General features: G+C 38.6%; 1 protein-coding gene across 1 annotated transcript; it reads left to right on the plus strand.

Moving 5' to 3' along the window:
- The first annotated feature begins 99 nt into the window (after positions 1-99).
- slc25a10b (solute carrier family 25 member 10b) lies at positions 100-13,510 on the plus strand. Its single transcript, XM_082537970.1, has 11 exons — positions 100-989; positions 5,358-5,477; positions 7,157-7,271; positions 7,521-7,569; positions 7,655-7,696; positions 7,783-7,826; positions 7,914-7,984; positions 9,191-9,283; positions 9,572-9,649; positions 9,751-9,807; positions 10,603-13,510. Exons 1-11 carry the CDS (start codon positions 900-902, stop codon positions 10,702-10,704), a joined length of 861 nt encoding a protein of 286 aa, XP_082394096.1. The 5' UTR covers positions 100-899; the 3' UTR covers positions 10,705-13,510.
- The last annotated feature ends 3,606 nt before the right edge of the window (positions 13,511-17,116 follow it).

A 17,116-nucleotide genomic window follows, 5' to 3' on the forward strand; every position in this document is an offset into this window, starting at 1 on the left:
CCACCGAGCCCTCTGACCACCATCAGTAGGCAACGGGTGAAGTAACCAAAGGTAATATTTATCTGTCTAGGGATTAAATATTTATGTTAAGGCCTGCTATTACCCACACTACGCCTCACTTATATTTCGTTTATTTTACAGTCCTTTAAGCGTATTCTTTCTCTAAATATTAATATTTAATTGTCTGAAAAACAAACAAACACCAAACAACCATTCAGAGACACGTGTTTGGACATGCTACCCCCTCCTGCATGACTAAATTACACTTTTTAATCACCTGAAGTGGTCTCGCGTGATAAAACGTTGTCTTATATGAACAGTATCCATCACCAAACTCTTTTTTTTTTTCATGGCTCGTTACCGCTTGAGTGAGAATGTCGACAGTTGTCTTCTTAAAGGGACAGTGCGACACTTCGTCTTGTTTGCAGCTGCGCAGAGGACGCCTGTCGCTTTAAAAAGCGTGACAGTTCATAGATGCAAAAGTGGGCTATGTGAGTTTTTGCTGTGTCGGGGGCTGTAGCGTTCTCATACCGCTGTCGACCTTTGGATCTCGACCCTCGGGGACAGTAGGCAGATCCGCCGTCCTCACTGACAATTGGCTGTGCTCCTCTTCTCTTGAGAACTACTGATTCCTATTACGCTTCAGCTCGAGACCAAAACACAGAAGAGATGTGGCGCGAGTGTGCGCGATGCTGCCAAAGTCCCCGGTCCTTAGCGCAGGCCCTTATCGCAATGTTTGAAGATTAACGAGGTTATCCGTGTCCTCTAGACCACCAGAGATACAGCAGCTGTTCCCAGCAGGCCACGAAGCCACCCTAGCAGCCGGACAGCGTGTCGAGTCGGACTGACAGGAAGGAAGTAACCGCTGTATCTGCACGGGACAAGCAGAGCCTGGTAGCATGACTGAAAAACGAATGTCGCGGTGGTATTTCGGTGGGCTGGCATCATGTGGAGCCGCCTGCTGCACGCATCCTCTGGATCTCCTTAAGGTGAGCGGCGTAAGGGGCACAGTAACCTTCCGCCGCGTGTGCAGGCCTTGACACATGGGTACAGCTGTTCCCAGAGGCAGTACTGGGGAACATGACATATTAGTTATTCGCGAATAGCTCATCACAGAGTGGTTTTCAGATATCATTCTGTGCTTTCAAAAGCTGCACACCTTCAGCCTTTATTAAAGACAGACAGACTTCGAGGTACCATGGTCGAAGACAGATGTGTTAAACATCCGGTCTGGGAGCCCGAACTGGGCCGTCGGATTGCTTGCCCCATCGAACGAGTCTTTAAAGTGTGAAACCTGCAGTGAAGGCATCGATTACCCCAATGTTTCATTTAAATGTACTGCTAACCCTTCGGCGGAGATGTTGGGCTTAATTACAGGAGTAAAAATGGGATGAAAATTCAAGTATTACAATATTTAAAAAGCTTGATTAAAATAAAATAAAAACGTACTATTGATTAGCTACAAAAACTACATGTGAAGATTTTTGTTCCTGTCATCTGTAAACTGTAAGCATTGTGCAGTGACAGTAGTCTCATTAAATGTGGAAAACTGAAATATATTTTGGAAATTGTATTTATCTCAGGCTGCTAATTGTTTTGTAAATGGATAAATTATACTTTTTATTTTTATGACAAATTTTAGAAGAGTGGCGTTATTGTTCAGGCCCACTCATGACACATATATGACTTATGAATTAAGATAAGTTGGGACTAGACTTCCAGTCTAGGATATACAGGTCTAATTAGCAAAACATGTTGATTACTTGAGTAAAATTATAAAAAAAGTGGTGTTACGACAGGGTGGCATTAAGTCCAGGGGATACTCCCGCCTCTCGCTTTATGGTAGCTGAGTTAGGCTCCAGCTGCCCCAAGTGTGAAATGGATAAATGGAAGAGAATGTATGTTCGGATATCAATAGATTAAGTGCAATTTAAATCACACTGAGAAATAAAAATAAAAAAAAACTTTTGCCACATACTCTCCTTGGTGGAGAATGCAGATCTGTGAGTGTTTGCAGGGACATGCTTGTTCACTCTTGTTGATTTCGTCACATTGCTGCATGGAGAAGTAAATTTGTACATCTCTAACAGATTACTCAAATTCTTTCTTATGTTACTCCCTTTTGATTGCACAGAAAAAAGCAGCATGTGAGCCTAATAAGGCCAACTGGTCCTCAGGAAGTCCTGTGGTGTGTAATTATGTAGTTAAGGCTTGCAATTACCCCACTGCAAAAAATGCCATGAAGTGCTCTATGTGTGTTAGCTTGTGAACTGGTTGGAGATGTTTTTGAAGTGTAGCTTCATCTTCGTAGTTGGCACACAAATTATGGGAAAGATTAAAATACAAGTTTATGGCAGAGGAAAAATCAAGGCACCTTTCATGACAGTGATGAACCTTTGACCTCTAAAAGTATTATTTAAAACATAAATTATAGATGCTTCTGTTCAGTTCAGTTCAATTGTATTTATATAGTGCTAAACCAAAACAAAAGTTGCCTCAAGGACTAGTTTTCGGGAAATGATAAAAAAGTAGTCAACATTTGTCCCCCGTGGGGTTTTTGTTAGTAACCTGATTTTAGTTAGTTTAAGGTGATTTTGAGATTTATTACTGACAAGCTATTCTTGTCTAACATGATAGTCTACATTAGTGAACAACAAAGTGATTTCACTGTGAGACAATAGAGTGACTGTGCAAGTTTTTATTGTGTTGTATACAGTACTGTGGTTATTTCCATAAACTGAGGGCAAGTAATTGGAGCTTATTTCCTTGTTGTGGAAATGAAAGGGTGTGTTCTGAAAGCTAATGGTGATGCTGTTTCGCTCCATTGTTATTCTTTGTGTCAGAGTGAATTGGATCCCATGTGGGAGAATTGTTTGTTTACTTAACAAAAGTGAATTTCACTGAATCTGTTTACTTTTGATATACGGTTGAAGTGAGTCGCATTCCATGTTTGCTTGTCACTGCTTGTCTTGCTATCTTTTAGCATAAAAACAGATTTAAAGTATTCAGTCTGTTGTTCAGAGCATTGAGCGGTGTTCCACTGCAGCCTAAATATGTCATCTTTACTCCTCTGTAATAACCTTCATTCCCCCACGAGTTAAATACCATAATAACAACTTTATAGGTTTTGTAGGGAGCTGTCATTGGATAAAGAAAAGAAAGGATACGCTTATAATTAGTGCATATCATACACAAAAGAACTGGGGGTTTATTCTGTAGTTTGTAACCCAACATTAAGGCAGTTTGCGACTTTGCAACTTACAAAGCCAACGCATACCAACAAACCACATTTCCATAAACGTTAACAGCAGGACATCTGCATTTAGGAATGACGTGTATCACCAAACCCACGTCAAATAAGAAAACTGCCTGGTCATGCCCTATCAGCATACTTTTTTTTGTATGTGTGTTAATCAGGAGATCTATTACACCATCAGAGAAACTGTTTTTTGTTTTCTGAACCTGTACTGGAGAGTTGCTAAACAAGATTTTTCTGACCTCACCTAAAAAGACAATAATTTAGCCAGACTCTTATCACCTCATCCTGGTGTAATAATTCAACACGATGAGTGTGCACAAGTGTTTCTTGGCTTGTGAATGCGTGTTGGTTCACTGATAGCTTAAGTATAGTAACCACTGAGGACAAAGCACGTACAGCAGTGTTGGCATAAACAAGGAACAGAATGGAAAAGTTCCTCAAGTGCAGCCATGCTTAAAATAATAAAAATAAGATTCCAGAAACATGCAAAATGTTGTCGAGTCCAGTTTAACTCAGCTTAAGCCGGGGTAGTGCTTGTGCAGTTAACACCCCAATACTACACCAAAAGTTTTCACTTACAAGTCATTGAATTCAGGTGTTCCAATCACTTCCATGGTCACAGGTGTATAAAATCAAGCACCTAGTCAGGCAAACTGCTTCTACAAACGGTTGTGAAAGAATGGGTTGCTCTCAGGAGCTCAGAGACTTCCAGGGTGATACAGTGATAAGCTGCCACCTGTGGAACAAGTCCAGTCAAAAAATAAATATTTCATGTTCAACTTTTAGTGGTATTGTAAGAAAGTGGAAGCTATTTGGAATTGCACCAACTCAGGCCACAAAGTGGTAGGTCACATAAAATCACAGAGCCAGATCAATGGATACTGAGATGCATAGTATACAGAGGTTTGTCATTTTCTGTAGAGTCGATAGCTACAGACCTCCAAACTTCATGTGGCCCTCAGATTAGCTCAAGAACAGTGCGTAGAGAGCTTTGTGGAATGGGTTTCCCTGGCCGAGCAGCATGGAATGGAGTGATGTAAAGCATGCTGCCAATGGACTCTAGAGCAATGGAGATATTTTCTCGAGAGAGACTAATTGTTCTTCTCCATCTGGCAATCTGATGGACAACTCTGGGTTTGGCTACTGCTAGGAGAACGGTATTTGTCTGACTGCATTGTGTCAAGTATAAAGTTTGGCGGAAGGGGGATTATTGTGTGAGGTTGCCTTTCAGGAGTGGAGCTCGGCCCTTTAGTTCCAGTGAAAGAAATTGTTAATGCTTCACCATAAAGAGACAATTTTGAGAATTTCATGCTCCCAACTTTGTGGGAGAGTTTAGAACAGCAAGACATGACTGCGCACCAGTGCACAAAGCAAGGTCCACAAAGACATGGATTAGAGAGTTTGGGGTGGAAGAACTTGGCTGTCTTACAGAGAGTCCTAAGCCCAACCCAACAGAATTCAGTACAGACTGTCAGTAGTTCTCCATGTCACTGCTGATACTTTGAAAAGCTGTGATAAACGAGATACTGAGAGCTCCAAAGTAAAACTAGGAAATGAATATTAAATTTCCCATTTGACTTGAACTGTGCTTAAAAACAGTCTGTCAGTGTAAACCAGCAGGATGGTGATTAAACAAAAAAGCGACTCAAGGAATCATAACTATTTATACATCTATTTTACTGCAGTAGACACTGACAACAGTTTCATTTGAAGGCTCAGTGACCTTCATGGTGTAATCTTGGTAATAACATAGGATTAAAGCCACATTTTGGACCATTGACCTTCTCTGATAAGAAAAATAAAACAAGTATATCTTGGTAACACATTTGGAAAACTTCTTTATGATTGCCTAAATTGCACGTATTATCATGACTTATCCTCCTCTTACGACTGTCTCATCAGAGCTTGGTGAGTGTTTTAGAGCTTTACTAATACCAGAGAATTCAGATTATACAGAGTCACCCCTTGTGGTACAAGTTGTTCTGTAAAACTAAAAGTTCGTGAGGTTGCTGTATCAGCCACAATAGACACACATTATATCAGTTTCTTCATTATTTGCTGTGTATTTACTGTGTGATCTTCATGACTGTCTGTCCAGGTACACTTACAGACGCAGCAGGAGGTAAAGAAGAGGATGATTGGAATGGCTGTTCATGTGGTGAAGAACGACGGAGTCCTGGCTCTATACAGTGGTCTATCTGCTTCACTATGTAGACAGGTATGGGTGCCTGTGTGCATACCATAGGATTCTGTGTGTTTGTGTGTGTTGTTTTCTTCATTGGTTGTTTCTCTCACTAAAACAGAGTGAGACATTTACTTTAAGCATGTAATTTGGTACCTGTAGCACATGCATAGTACTGAGATTAAAAATGTTACTATTTGAACTTACTACACTGTAGTGCTGACTATTATGTGAAGTTAACTGTGGTTGATGAATAAAATAACTGGTTTATTGCAGCAGGGTATGATCAAATACGTCACTGGTGAATTGCAAGTCTATAAATGTTGCAGAGGTGTGACCGCGGTGAGAACGAAGAGTTGTCAATAAAGGGTTGTTCAAGTTTAATCCTGTCAGACCGTAAGTGAACTAAACTCTCCTCTCAACCACCCTGTAATTAAAGGCGCACGCACCTAAGCCATACCAAATACACCCAAATGTTTAAATGAATTAGTAATTATGAAGTTCAAGACAATTTTGAAAATGTTTTATGTAAGTAAAATAAACTATAATATCTGTATCCATTACAAATAAAGAGAAATATTTCAAATATTTTTGTTTTAACTTTAATTATTATGGATAGAGGCTCATAAAAATCAGAAATCCAAATTATCTCAAATTATTAGCGTATTTTATTTAGAGTTTGTGTAAATTTAAACAGTAGTAGTACTGTGCACTCTATCACATTCAGCCACAGTCATGGGAAACCTGCTGACTTGAGAGTTGTTCAGTTGACAAAGGTGACAAAGCCTGGCTGCAGAATGCTGTGTCGATGCATTGATCAATAGAAAGTTGACTAGAAGGGGAAAGTGTGGTATCAAAACGTCAACAAGCAGCCTGAATGACCACAACCGTGAGAGGATTGCCAGGAAAAGTAATTTCAGGAACTTGGAAAAGCTTCAGAAGGAGTGGACTGAGTCTGGTGTCAATGCATCAAGGGCCACCACGAACAAACATCTTCAGGAATGGAGCTACAGTTCATCCTGAACCAGAGACAGTGTCAAAAACATCTTACTTGGGATAAAGAAAAAAGAGCTGGACTTTGGTTTAACGGTCCAAAATACTCTTTACAGATGAAAGTGATTTTCATTTTATTTCCTTGTTTTATGTCAAGGTCATACAGTCTGGAGAAAGTGCAGAGGGACAGAATCTAAAGTGTTTGAAGTCCAGTGTGTAGTTTCTGCAGTCTGTGGTGGTTTGGGGTGCCATGTCATCTGCTGGTGTTGCTCGTGGTTTTATCAGCAGAAGGACTTTAGAGGACTTCATGCTTCCTTCTGTTGCCAAACTTCATGGAGATGTCAGTATCATTTTCCCACAGGTCTTAGCACCTCTCTGTACTGTCAAAACTCTTAAATGGTGGTCTGACCATGTGATTACTGATTGACTCGCCTGATATCAGTCCTATGTGAATCCTGAAAATGAAAAAAACAAAACAAACTAAAGGTTTGAACTATTTTACTTGGGACATAATAAATGAAGAATTTATGAAAGTTCACTAATGTAAAGGCTGCTTTTAAAACTGCTTTGCTTTAGGTAGGTAGGTACGTACGTACTAGTCGATTTACAAAAGAAAACAGAAAAGAAAAAGGGGGGAAAGAACCAGAATACAAAATTTTCAATAATTAAATAAAGAATTCTTTCTCTTCTTGTCTTTTTCTTTGTTTTCTTTCTCTTGTCAGATGTCATATTCCCTCACCAGATTTGCCATCTATGAAACAGTGAGGGACATGATGGGCAGCACGAACCAGGGCCCCATGCCTTTTTACCAGAAGGTCCTGCTGGGAGCCTTTGGAGGTTGGAACATGTATTAGGAGAAAAGCTTTTATTGTTTGAAATCGCTGAGAAACAGAAGAAAACTGCTTTTACAGTTTGGGTCAGTGGTCAGTTACCTAAGGACCCAACTGTTTATAAGTTTAATGGAGTTAAAACACACACACACACACACACACACACACACACACACACACATAAATATTTTGTTACTTTTTTCTATAACTCGGGCTTTCACAAACACGCATTCCAACAAGGTTTCTCTGCCAACAGGTTTCACTGGTGGGTTTGTTGGGACCCCTGCAGACATGGTGAATGTCAGGTAACATACAGTTACAGTTCTGTATCCAAATTACTGCAATCACTAGTTATTGAAATCAGAATATATGAAATGTGCTTGTCCCTAGGATGCAGAATGACATGAAACTACCACCAGAACTGAGGAGAAAGTGAGTGTTGTAACTCATAGTCTAAAAAGTTCGGCTTGAATGTTTTTTTTATTAATTTAATGCTTTTTTTTTTTTTTTTCCTCCAGCTACAAACACGCCATTGATGGACTTTTTAGAGTCTTCAGAGAAGGTAAATACCAAATAGGATATACTATAGCTTCATGTTTAGCTCTCACGGGTATCACGTGTGACTTCTGATTTCTATCCTGTCATGCAGAGGGCATCAGGAAACTCTTTTCAGGAGCCTCCATGGCCTCCAGCAGAGGAGCAATGGTTACTGTGGGACAGGCAAGTTATGGTAGTACAAATGTGCTCGCAGGCTACAATTTCCTATCAGGAAACATTGTCTGTATTTTTTTTTAACAATACCAATTTTAAACAATTATCACAATGTCTGAAAATGTTAGAGACCTTAATAGTTCTCGGGTCAATGATGGGCGATTTGCATCTATTTTAATTTTAATTTTAATATTGGTGGGTTATTGATGTGATATTCTTATTTCCTGATAGACGACATTATTTGTATTTAAAATCATTCAGTCGATTCGTGATCTGAAGAGTCTATTATGTGAAATTCAGTTTAAATGTATTTTCACTGCATTTAATTAATATTCTTTCACAGTCAAGGGACTAAAAAAAACTGTTAAGATTGGTGCTTAATTGATCAAAAATTTTAAATGAATTATTCAGACATGACTTAAATTGTTGGAATAATCAAAATCGGTAACTATGAAAAGTTTGATAGTTGTTTAGATACTTGAAATAATTTTGTCCAGCAATTTGCATGCATTCTAATGTCAGAGTAGCACAACCATAAACATTTCTGAATGATTTTAATTAAAAGTAACAAGGTAAAAAGGATATTTCGTCATACAGTGGACCCCATTTGTTCTTTTCTGGCTGAAAAGGTTTGTAACTCTCACTTAAATAACATTCAAAAAGCAATGTAGCGCTGTTCTAACTGCTCACGTCTAATTATTCTAAAAGTGTAATCAGAAAAATGTAAACTGTAAGTCAGAAAATGAGTATAAAGTACATTTTATGTTCGAGACAGATCATTGAAGGTCTGCAGCAGCAAAACATCAAGCAGCATTTCTGTTGTATAGAGTGTAAGAAGAAAGCAAGAATATTTTGACAACATGCAGTGCTTGTTACATTCTCCAAGCATGACTGATCGCTGTGTAACTGTTACAGCCAGCTGTCTTAATATTTTTACTCAACACTCCCACCTGTTGACATCGTCTTTTTTTCTTGTACTACCACTAGGAGGAGCCAAACTCAAAATGTACATTTTTGACTGTATTTTGGACTTGTTTGTTTGTTTTTTGTAAAACTAAATTCTAGGATGTCACTATCTTTTGGGCAAACAGTGTTTTAAATAATCCAAATTGCAGCCAACTATTTAATTCGAAAGTGGTAGGAAATTCAGAAAGGGCACATTATTTCTTTTTACACTAACACTCATTTTCTTCCTCTTATTTTCTTCTTCTGTAGTTGGCATGTTATGACCAAGCCAAGCAGCTGGTGTTAGGAACAGGCATGATGGGAGATAACATATTCACACACTTTCTTTCCAGCTTCATTGCGGTAAGTATCTGGTTTTATTTTAGTCTAATTCAGTTGGTATAAAGTCTTGAGAGCTTTAATAAGTAAGTGGACTTTGTCAGTTTTTAAAACTGAACGAACCTTTATCTTAAGATGCAAAATGTCTTCATCCAAGAAGTGAAGTGTCTTCACCAAGTTAGAGTTCAGTGGCTTCCTTTTCCAAGCTCTCAAGACTACCACGATCTTGATAACTGATCACACAGACATTTTGCACTCACATTTTTGTTGATTGATCTTCACTCATATGAACTGCATCTACATCATTTGCAGGGAGGCTGTGCTACATTCCTGTGTCAGCCTCTAGACGTACTGAAGACGAGGCTGATGAATTCAAAAGGAGAGTATACAGTGAGTGGATCATTCATTATCACTTTTTCATTTCTCATACTTTCATCCCTTAATCCTGGTATTTGCTGGTATTCAGTTTTAATTAATGTCTCTGTCTTCAGGGGGTGATGCATTGCTTACGAGAAACAGCCCAACTGGGTCCACTCGCATTTTACAAGGTAAAAGACACACAAAACAAAATACATTTAAAACCTAAATGTATCACTTCAGTTATTTTACTCTCTTTTAAAACAAACATTTTAGAGGTGGTTGTATGACCTGAAATAAACTTTATCAACCTCAGAAATGTCTACGTTTTAAATTTTTCAGAAATCCCTCAGCCAGAACATGGCATATTATTTAATCTTATTTTTTGGGGGGATACTTCCCGCGTACCACTAGAGGGAGCCCATGTACAACCGGTGGTACGCATGCCACAGTTTGGGAACCATTGACCTACAGCAGCTGAGGTTAACAATGGCTGCTACCAGAGGATATAGAGACATGACAGACTTTCAGGTTTCTACTTGCTGTACTTCCATGGATTTCATCATTTCAGGGCCTTGTATTGATTATGTTGCTGAGATCTGGTGGATGCGGGGGCAGATAATCTTTTACAGTACTGCTTATTCTTGTTGTTGCTGGGGATAATTGTTGATGACGTTGGCATTGTGCATAAACACAAACTGCAACATTTTTATGTATTAGTTTATTCAACAGGGCAGCAAAGATGAATAAAGATTGCTGCAAATGACTGAGATCACCAAGAAGCTATTTTTCATCTACAGCCTCATCTGTACCTGTGACCTCCATGAAATTAAAATAAGAAAAAAGAAATACCCTTACAAAAATAATAAATAAAATATTAAAAGCATTGTTTAGTTTATTGCCTAATCTCATGTAGGAGCTCTAATTGAATAGATTTGTTAGAGGAAACTTGCAAATAGTAATCTCTTGGTAACTTTTGTTTACAGGGACTTGTTCCTGCAGGAATCCGCTTGATTCCCCACACAGTGCTCACCTTCATCTTCCTTGAGCAGCTCAAGAAACACTTTGGCATTCGTATCATCTCCTGATTGCCCTCTGACCAGCCGCTCTTAAGCCACCCTTACTGCCTATCACTACACCCACAGTCACTCTGCTGTTCATCAAAGGAAAGAAGGGAAGGAAGGAAGACACACACAGTTTGTTATGGCTTGTGTATGCTTTCCCTCTCCTTTAGCTCTACCTCTACATCACAGCTAGTAGTTAAATTGTTTTTTTTATTTGGAGCACCAACTTCCAGTAAGGAGCTAATCCTCTTCTGATTATCCATAAATACTAATGATATGATATTAGTTAGAAATGATTTAATCAAAAAGGTCTGTAATGGGTTATTAGAATGACAGATAATAAAATTAATGGATATCCATGATCATTTTAGCTACAGATGGGTACGTGATTGTAATAATTGAATTAAGAATTGTTGCTTAAATAAGTCCTTTTCTAACCATTGATTGTTATCATATTATACCAAGACATGTTTAGGATTTATAGAATTGTAAAATCTACTTATGAAGCTTAAAAACAAACCCAGCACGGCCTTGTCCTCAGTGTGACTCTGATAGACAGTAACAGTAAATACCAAAGCCATTACTGAAGCATGACTAAACAAGCTGTTACGTAATTCCATAATAACCATTCCAACCAACGTTAACCATGTGGGCTGTACTCTTGGTACTGATTTATTTGTTATCTTCCTTGTTGATTAATTTATATTTTAGAACTGGAAATCGACTTTTCGCAGGTTAAAGTTACATTATCGTTTACCAGATATTTTGTATTTTACTTGGTTCCTCTGTTAGCATTTCACTCTCAGATCAAGAGAAGATAAGGACCAGTCTTGCTAATGCTGCATTTTCTAAGTGAGAAGGAAATTAGTGGAGAAAGTGTGAACCAGAGGAGGAGGCTGTTAAAATCCTAATGAAGATAGAGGCTGTTTTGTGCAGAAGCCCTCGTGGCAAATTGAGGGCTTTGCACATTATCTAAAGTCTTAACTCTCCTGTATTTGACTAATTGGAATTTCTTTTGCCAGAGTAATCTTTCTTAATTTGTTATTTTACTGGGGGAAAAGTGTTTTGCAGTACTAATTTTGGCCACTAGAGGTATCTCTATTCCATGTTATAAATAAAACTAAAGGCCCTCATGTTAATTTCAGCATTTAGTATAAACACGAGGCACTTACATTGTGTGTTGGCACATTTCTAACATTACTTTTATGAATTTCCTTTGGATAGAAATGCATCATAGCTCGTTAGGGGTTTGTTGGGTTTAACTTGAAGTAAAATGGGTCTAAATCACCACCTTTTCTTATCTGATACAGTCATCAGTGTTACTGTTCTTTGCACTCATTCTCACATAAGAGTTTATATTCCATTCAAAACACAGGGACAACCTCTTGACCAAAAATCGTACTGTACAAACACATTGTGAATTTGGGGCAGATTAAAAAAAAACAAAAAAAACAACCCAAAAACCCCAAAACAGTTTTACCTTCTAACACAGTCTGTTTTCTTTCATCTCTTCTCCCATATGAATAATATTAAATATAGAATATCATTTTTTTTTCTTTTTCCTGCCTGTTCTTAAGTCATAAATCAATACATTCTCATTCACAGGTGTCAGATAAAGCACTACTGCTAGTGCTGCAGAGATACCCATAAAGTGTCCTTTTGGCATCTGTCCCTTGATGCACTGGCTGAGGCAATATTAGGTGCTGAGACATAATGGGTCCTCTTTTAAAGGGCGACAAAATACGCTTTCTGAAGTTAAAGGGGATGTGAAAGAAGTCACGAGTTTGTCACCCAGGAGACTGCAGTTCGTGCCACATTTCAGAGCTCGGTGTCTTCCACTTCCTTCTTCACATTTCAAAAGAAAATACATTTCTAAGCTTTTGCTTTTTTTCTAAATGCTATCACCCACTGGTTACATCTAACCATCAAAAACTACTTGCTATGGAATGATCACACTTTTTACAAGATGACCCTTCACATCATTAACACTCTACATTCAAGAATAAAACTTACCACGTACATTCAGATGTGAAAGGAGTAGTTTGTTCATCCTTATGTGACAAGCTGGGAACGACAGCCACCAACTAATGCCATAATCAGTGTGTCAGTACATCAATGCCAACGGACACTTTGTGCGTATTGTGTAAAATGACTGCATTTGAAGCCTTGGGAAGGAGAATGAGTTGCTTTAACACAGGAGTGACAAAAAAGAAATAGACCACCCTTTTAAAAATCACTGGATTTTTTCTTTATTTCTGTCTGACTGGCTTCTCAGAGCTTCTGTAGTAAAATTTTCAATAACCACTTGATATCTTACAATTCTTTTTAAATCTATAAAGATGCCTGTGAAGAACTGCTGTAGCATTCTTTAATCCTAGTGTTTTCTCTAATTAGATGCATGTCAGAGTTTGTCTCAGGATGCTTCTCTGTTTTATGAGATGACCCTTGAAATCATTATGATTGACCTGCTGCTTAGAAACACATGCTGTATGTTAAAGCATGTTCTAAAAGTAAAGTTCTGGTTAGCAACGTTAATGTCTTATCCCAGTTACTGTTCTGTGACAACTTTCACTTCGGTTCAGAGAAATGATGCATCTGAAGTGCTTTGCCTGCTCTGTTAACAGAACTTGTAAAGTCATGTTGCCTTAAAGTGTCTGTCCTGCAGAGGGCAGCATAGAAACGTGTGAAGCGTCATCCAAGTGTGCATCCAAGTAACCCTGCATCTTCATCCTAGGATGAACTGTGAAAAAATGAAACTGGAGGATCAGTGTGATGAGTTCTGATTTAGATTTTAACAAATGTTTTTTGGAATTAAAGTACTAATTTAAAATTGGTGTTTTGTATTTATTACATTATAGTAAAGCTTTATTTTGGAACAAAATTAAGGTGCTGTTAGTCATGCCGTATTTTTTGTGATGATTATTTTTGACATTTAATAAATTAGCTGCAGACCCACTGGGCTATATTAAGTCTATGTCATAAAACAAACAGGGTAGTCTTTGTGTTGATGCTTTTTCTTGTGCCATAGGCTCACACTGTGAAATAACAGTGGCTGTGATTGTGAAATAACTTCATCTTCAGGGATTTGGCCTCAATAGAACAAGGACATAGTTTAATGCCTCTCAACACCCCCACCCCGAGGCTTTAGATCACTACTTCCTTTGCACAATTATGTGGTTAAGTTATTATATTCGGACATAATCATTAACGAACGAATTAATCTAGGTGCCCTTTACATTAATAATACCATCCTTCACAGTAGTGATTATGATCTTTAACCTGCTCACGTACATATTCAAGAGTGTTACTTTTCCACAGCTATGTAAGCCATCTGTGTGTACAGTGGTGACAAAAATCCTTATTTATTTTCAGGAGGCCCATCACTTCATTAGCTCTCAGTCAATAAACACTGTTCCTCACAAATGTATTTGTTCAAAAAAAAGATTCAACATTTTGACTAAAGTACATTTTGTACAGGGCATTCAATACTTCCAGCATCATCCAGGGATTCGAGGTTTGTTCTGTGTCCAACTGTTGTCATATTATTTATTTTTCTCTTTGGGGAACAGCAGATACTTATGATAAATGAGTCTTTCTAAACAGTCAATTTATATTTTTTTAGCAATTCACTCATTTGTATTCTGTATTTCTGGCTTTTCATTCGTGTCCAATTTATTATACCGTTGTGTTATGTACCTTCTAGGAACATTTCCCCAATTGGAGGACATAAAGTACAGCATCTATTTTTCTAGCAACAATGAAACTTGATGGAAGCTACACAGGGCGAGAGGCAGGGTACACCGTGAACAGGTCGTCAACCTGACACGGGACTAACAAGCTGGCTGTAGTTAAACCTTTACTCAAAAAGCCATCTCTAGACCCAGCAGTCTTAGCTAATTATAGGCCAATCTCCAACCTTCCTTTCATATCAAAAATCCTTGAAAGAGTAGTTGTCAAACAGCTAACAGATCATCTGCAGAGGAATGGTTTATTTGAAGAGTTTCAGTCAGGTTTCAGAGCTCAGCACAGCACAGAAACAGCTTTAGTGAAGGTTACAAATGATCTTCTTATGGCCTCTGACAGTGGACTCATCTCTGTGCTTGTCCTGCTAGACCTTAGTGCAGCATTCGATACTGTTGATCATAATATCCTATTAGAGCGATTAGAACATGCTGTAGGTATTACAGGTACTGCGCTGCAGTGGTTTGTATCATATCTATCTAATAGACTCCAGTTTGTGCATGTAAATGGAGAGTCCTCTTCACACACTGAGGTTAATTATGGAGTTCCACAGGGTTCAGTGCTAGGACCAATTCTGTTTACATTATACATGCTTCCCTTAGGCAGTATCATTAGAAGACATAGCATACATTTTCACTGCTATGCAGATGACACCCAGCTCTATCTGTCCATGAAGCCAGATGACACACACCAATTAGTTAAACTGCAGGAATGTCTTAAAGACATAAAGACCTGGATGGCCGCTAACTTTCTGCTTCTTAATTCAGATAAAACTGAGGTTATTGTACTCGGCCCTGAAAATCTTAGAAATATGGTATCTAACCAGATTCTTACTCTGGATGGCATTACCTTGGCCTCCAGTAACGCGGTGAGGAACCTTGGAGTCATTTTTGACCAGGACATGTCCTTCAACGCACATATTAAACAAATATGTAAGACTGCTTTCTTCCATTTGCGCAACATCTCTAAAATTAGAAATATCCTGTCTCAGAGTGACGCTGAAAAACTAGTTCATGCATTTATTACTTCCAGGCTGGACTACTGTAATTCATTATTATCAGGATGTCCAAAAAACTCGCTGAAAAGCCTTCAACTAATCCAAAATGCTGCAGCAAGAGTCCTGACAGGGACTAGAAAGAGAGAGCATATTTCTCCTGTTTTGGCTTCCCTTCATTGGCTTCCTGTTAAATCCAGAATTGAATTCAAAATCCTGCTCCTCACATACAAGGTCTTAAATAATCAGGCCCCATCTTATCTTAATGACCTTGTAGTACCATATCACCCTATTAGAGCGCTTCGCTCTCGCTCTGCAGGCCTACTTGTTGTTCCTAGAGTATTTAAAAGTAGAATGGGAGGGAGAGCCTTCAGTTTTCAGGCCCCTCTTCTGTGGAACCAGCTTCCAGTTTGGATTCGGGAGACAGACACTATCTCTACTTTCAAGATTAGGCTTAAAACTTTCCTTTTTGCTAAAGCATATAGTTAGGGCTGGACCAGGTGACCCTGAATCCTCCCTTAGTTATGCTGCAATAGATGTAGGCTGCCGGGGGATTCCCATGATGCATTGAGTTTTTCCTTTCCAGTCACCTTTCTCACTCACTATGTATTAACAGACCTCTCTGCATTGAATCATATCTGTTATTAACCTCTGTCTCTCTTCCACAGCATGTCTTTATCCTGTCTTCCTTCTCTCACCCCAACCGGTCGCAGCAGATGGCCGCCCCTCCCTGAGCCTGGTTCTGCCGGAGGTTTCTTCCTGTTAAAAGGGAGTTTTTCCTTCCCACTGTCGCCAAAGTGCTTGCTCATAGGGGGTCATATGATTGTTGGGTTTTTCTCTGTATCTATGAAGCGCCTTGAGGCGACTTTTGTTGTGATTTGGCGCTATATAAATAAAATTGAATTGAATTAACAGAGAAACAGGCTGACATTTACACTAACATTCACAACTACGGGCATTTTAGAACCACCAATTAACCCAAATCTCAGTAACTACATGTCTTTGCACTGTGGGAGGAAGAGGAAGCTGGAGTACATAGATGGAGCATATAAAATGAAAATTAAAAAAGCATCTAAAATGGATCCTTGAGGGTCGCCACAGTTATTGGAAGCTGAGGATGATGAGCAGTTTCCTATTTGGACAATAAAGGTTCTATCTTTAAGCTAAGTTGGAAATTGGTGTCGAGCGTATCCATCAACAGTACAAGAGTCAGAATCAACAGTGCACAGATAGATTCATTCAGCTAGGAGGGTTGGTTTTCTGGAATTTAAGTGGAGCTATGTTGTTGATTATAATGGAGCAAGACATGTTAAAGAGAGTCATGAGATACTGCCTGATTGTGTAAGAGGCATCTATGCTAGATTGATTTTTGAAGGCACAGAAACTTAAGAGTAAAAGCAGCTGGAATAATGAAACAAGAAAGGGATTGTGGCTGGAATGTGGCACGAAGCGTAGACTCACATGCAATAGCCTGAGATACAGATATCAACAGTTTCAAAGTTAACAGAAATGCCAATAAAACAAGATCTGCTGTGTGGCTCTGCTGATAGATGGGACAGATCTACTAAACATACTGTGAACCACAGTATTAGCAAATATTAAAATCCACTAAAATTAAAAGACTGAGTGAGAAATCATCCAAGATAAATGCTCTGAAAGCTCTTGAATAAAGTAACTATTCCCTTTCATTTCCATAAAAGA

This window comes from Aulonocara stuartgranti (assembly GCF_965226115.1).
Source record: "Aulonocara stuartgranti genome assembly, chromosome: 6".
NCBI classification, from domain to species: domain Eukaryota; kingdom Metazoa; phylum Chordata; class Actinopteri; order Cichliformes; family Cichlidae; genus Aulonocara; species Aulonocara stuartgranti.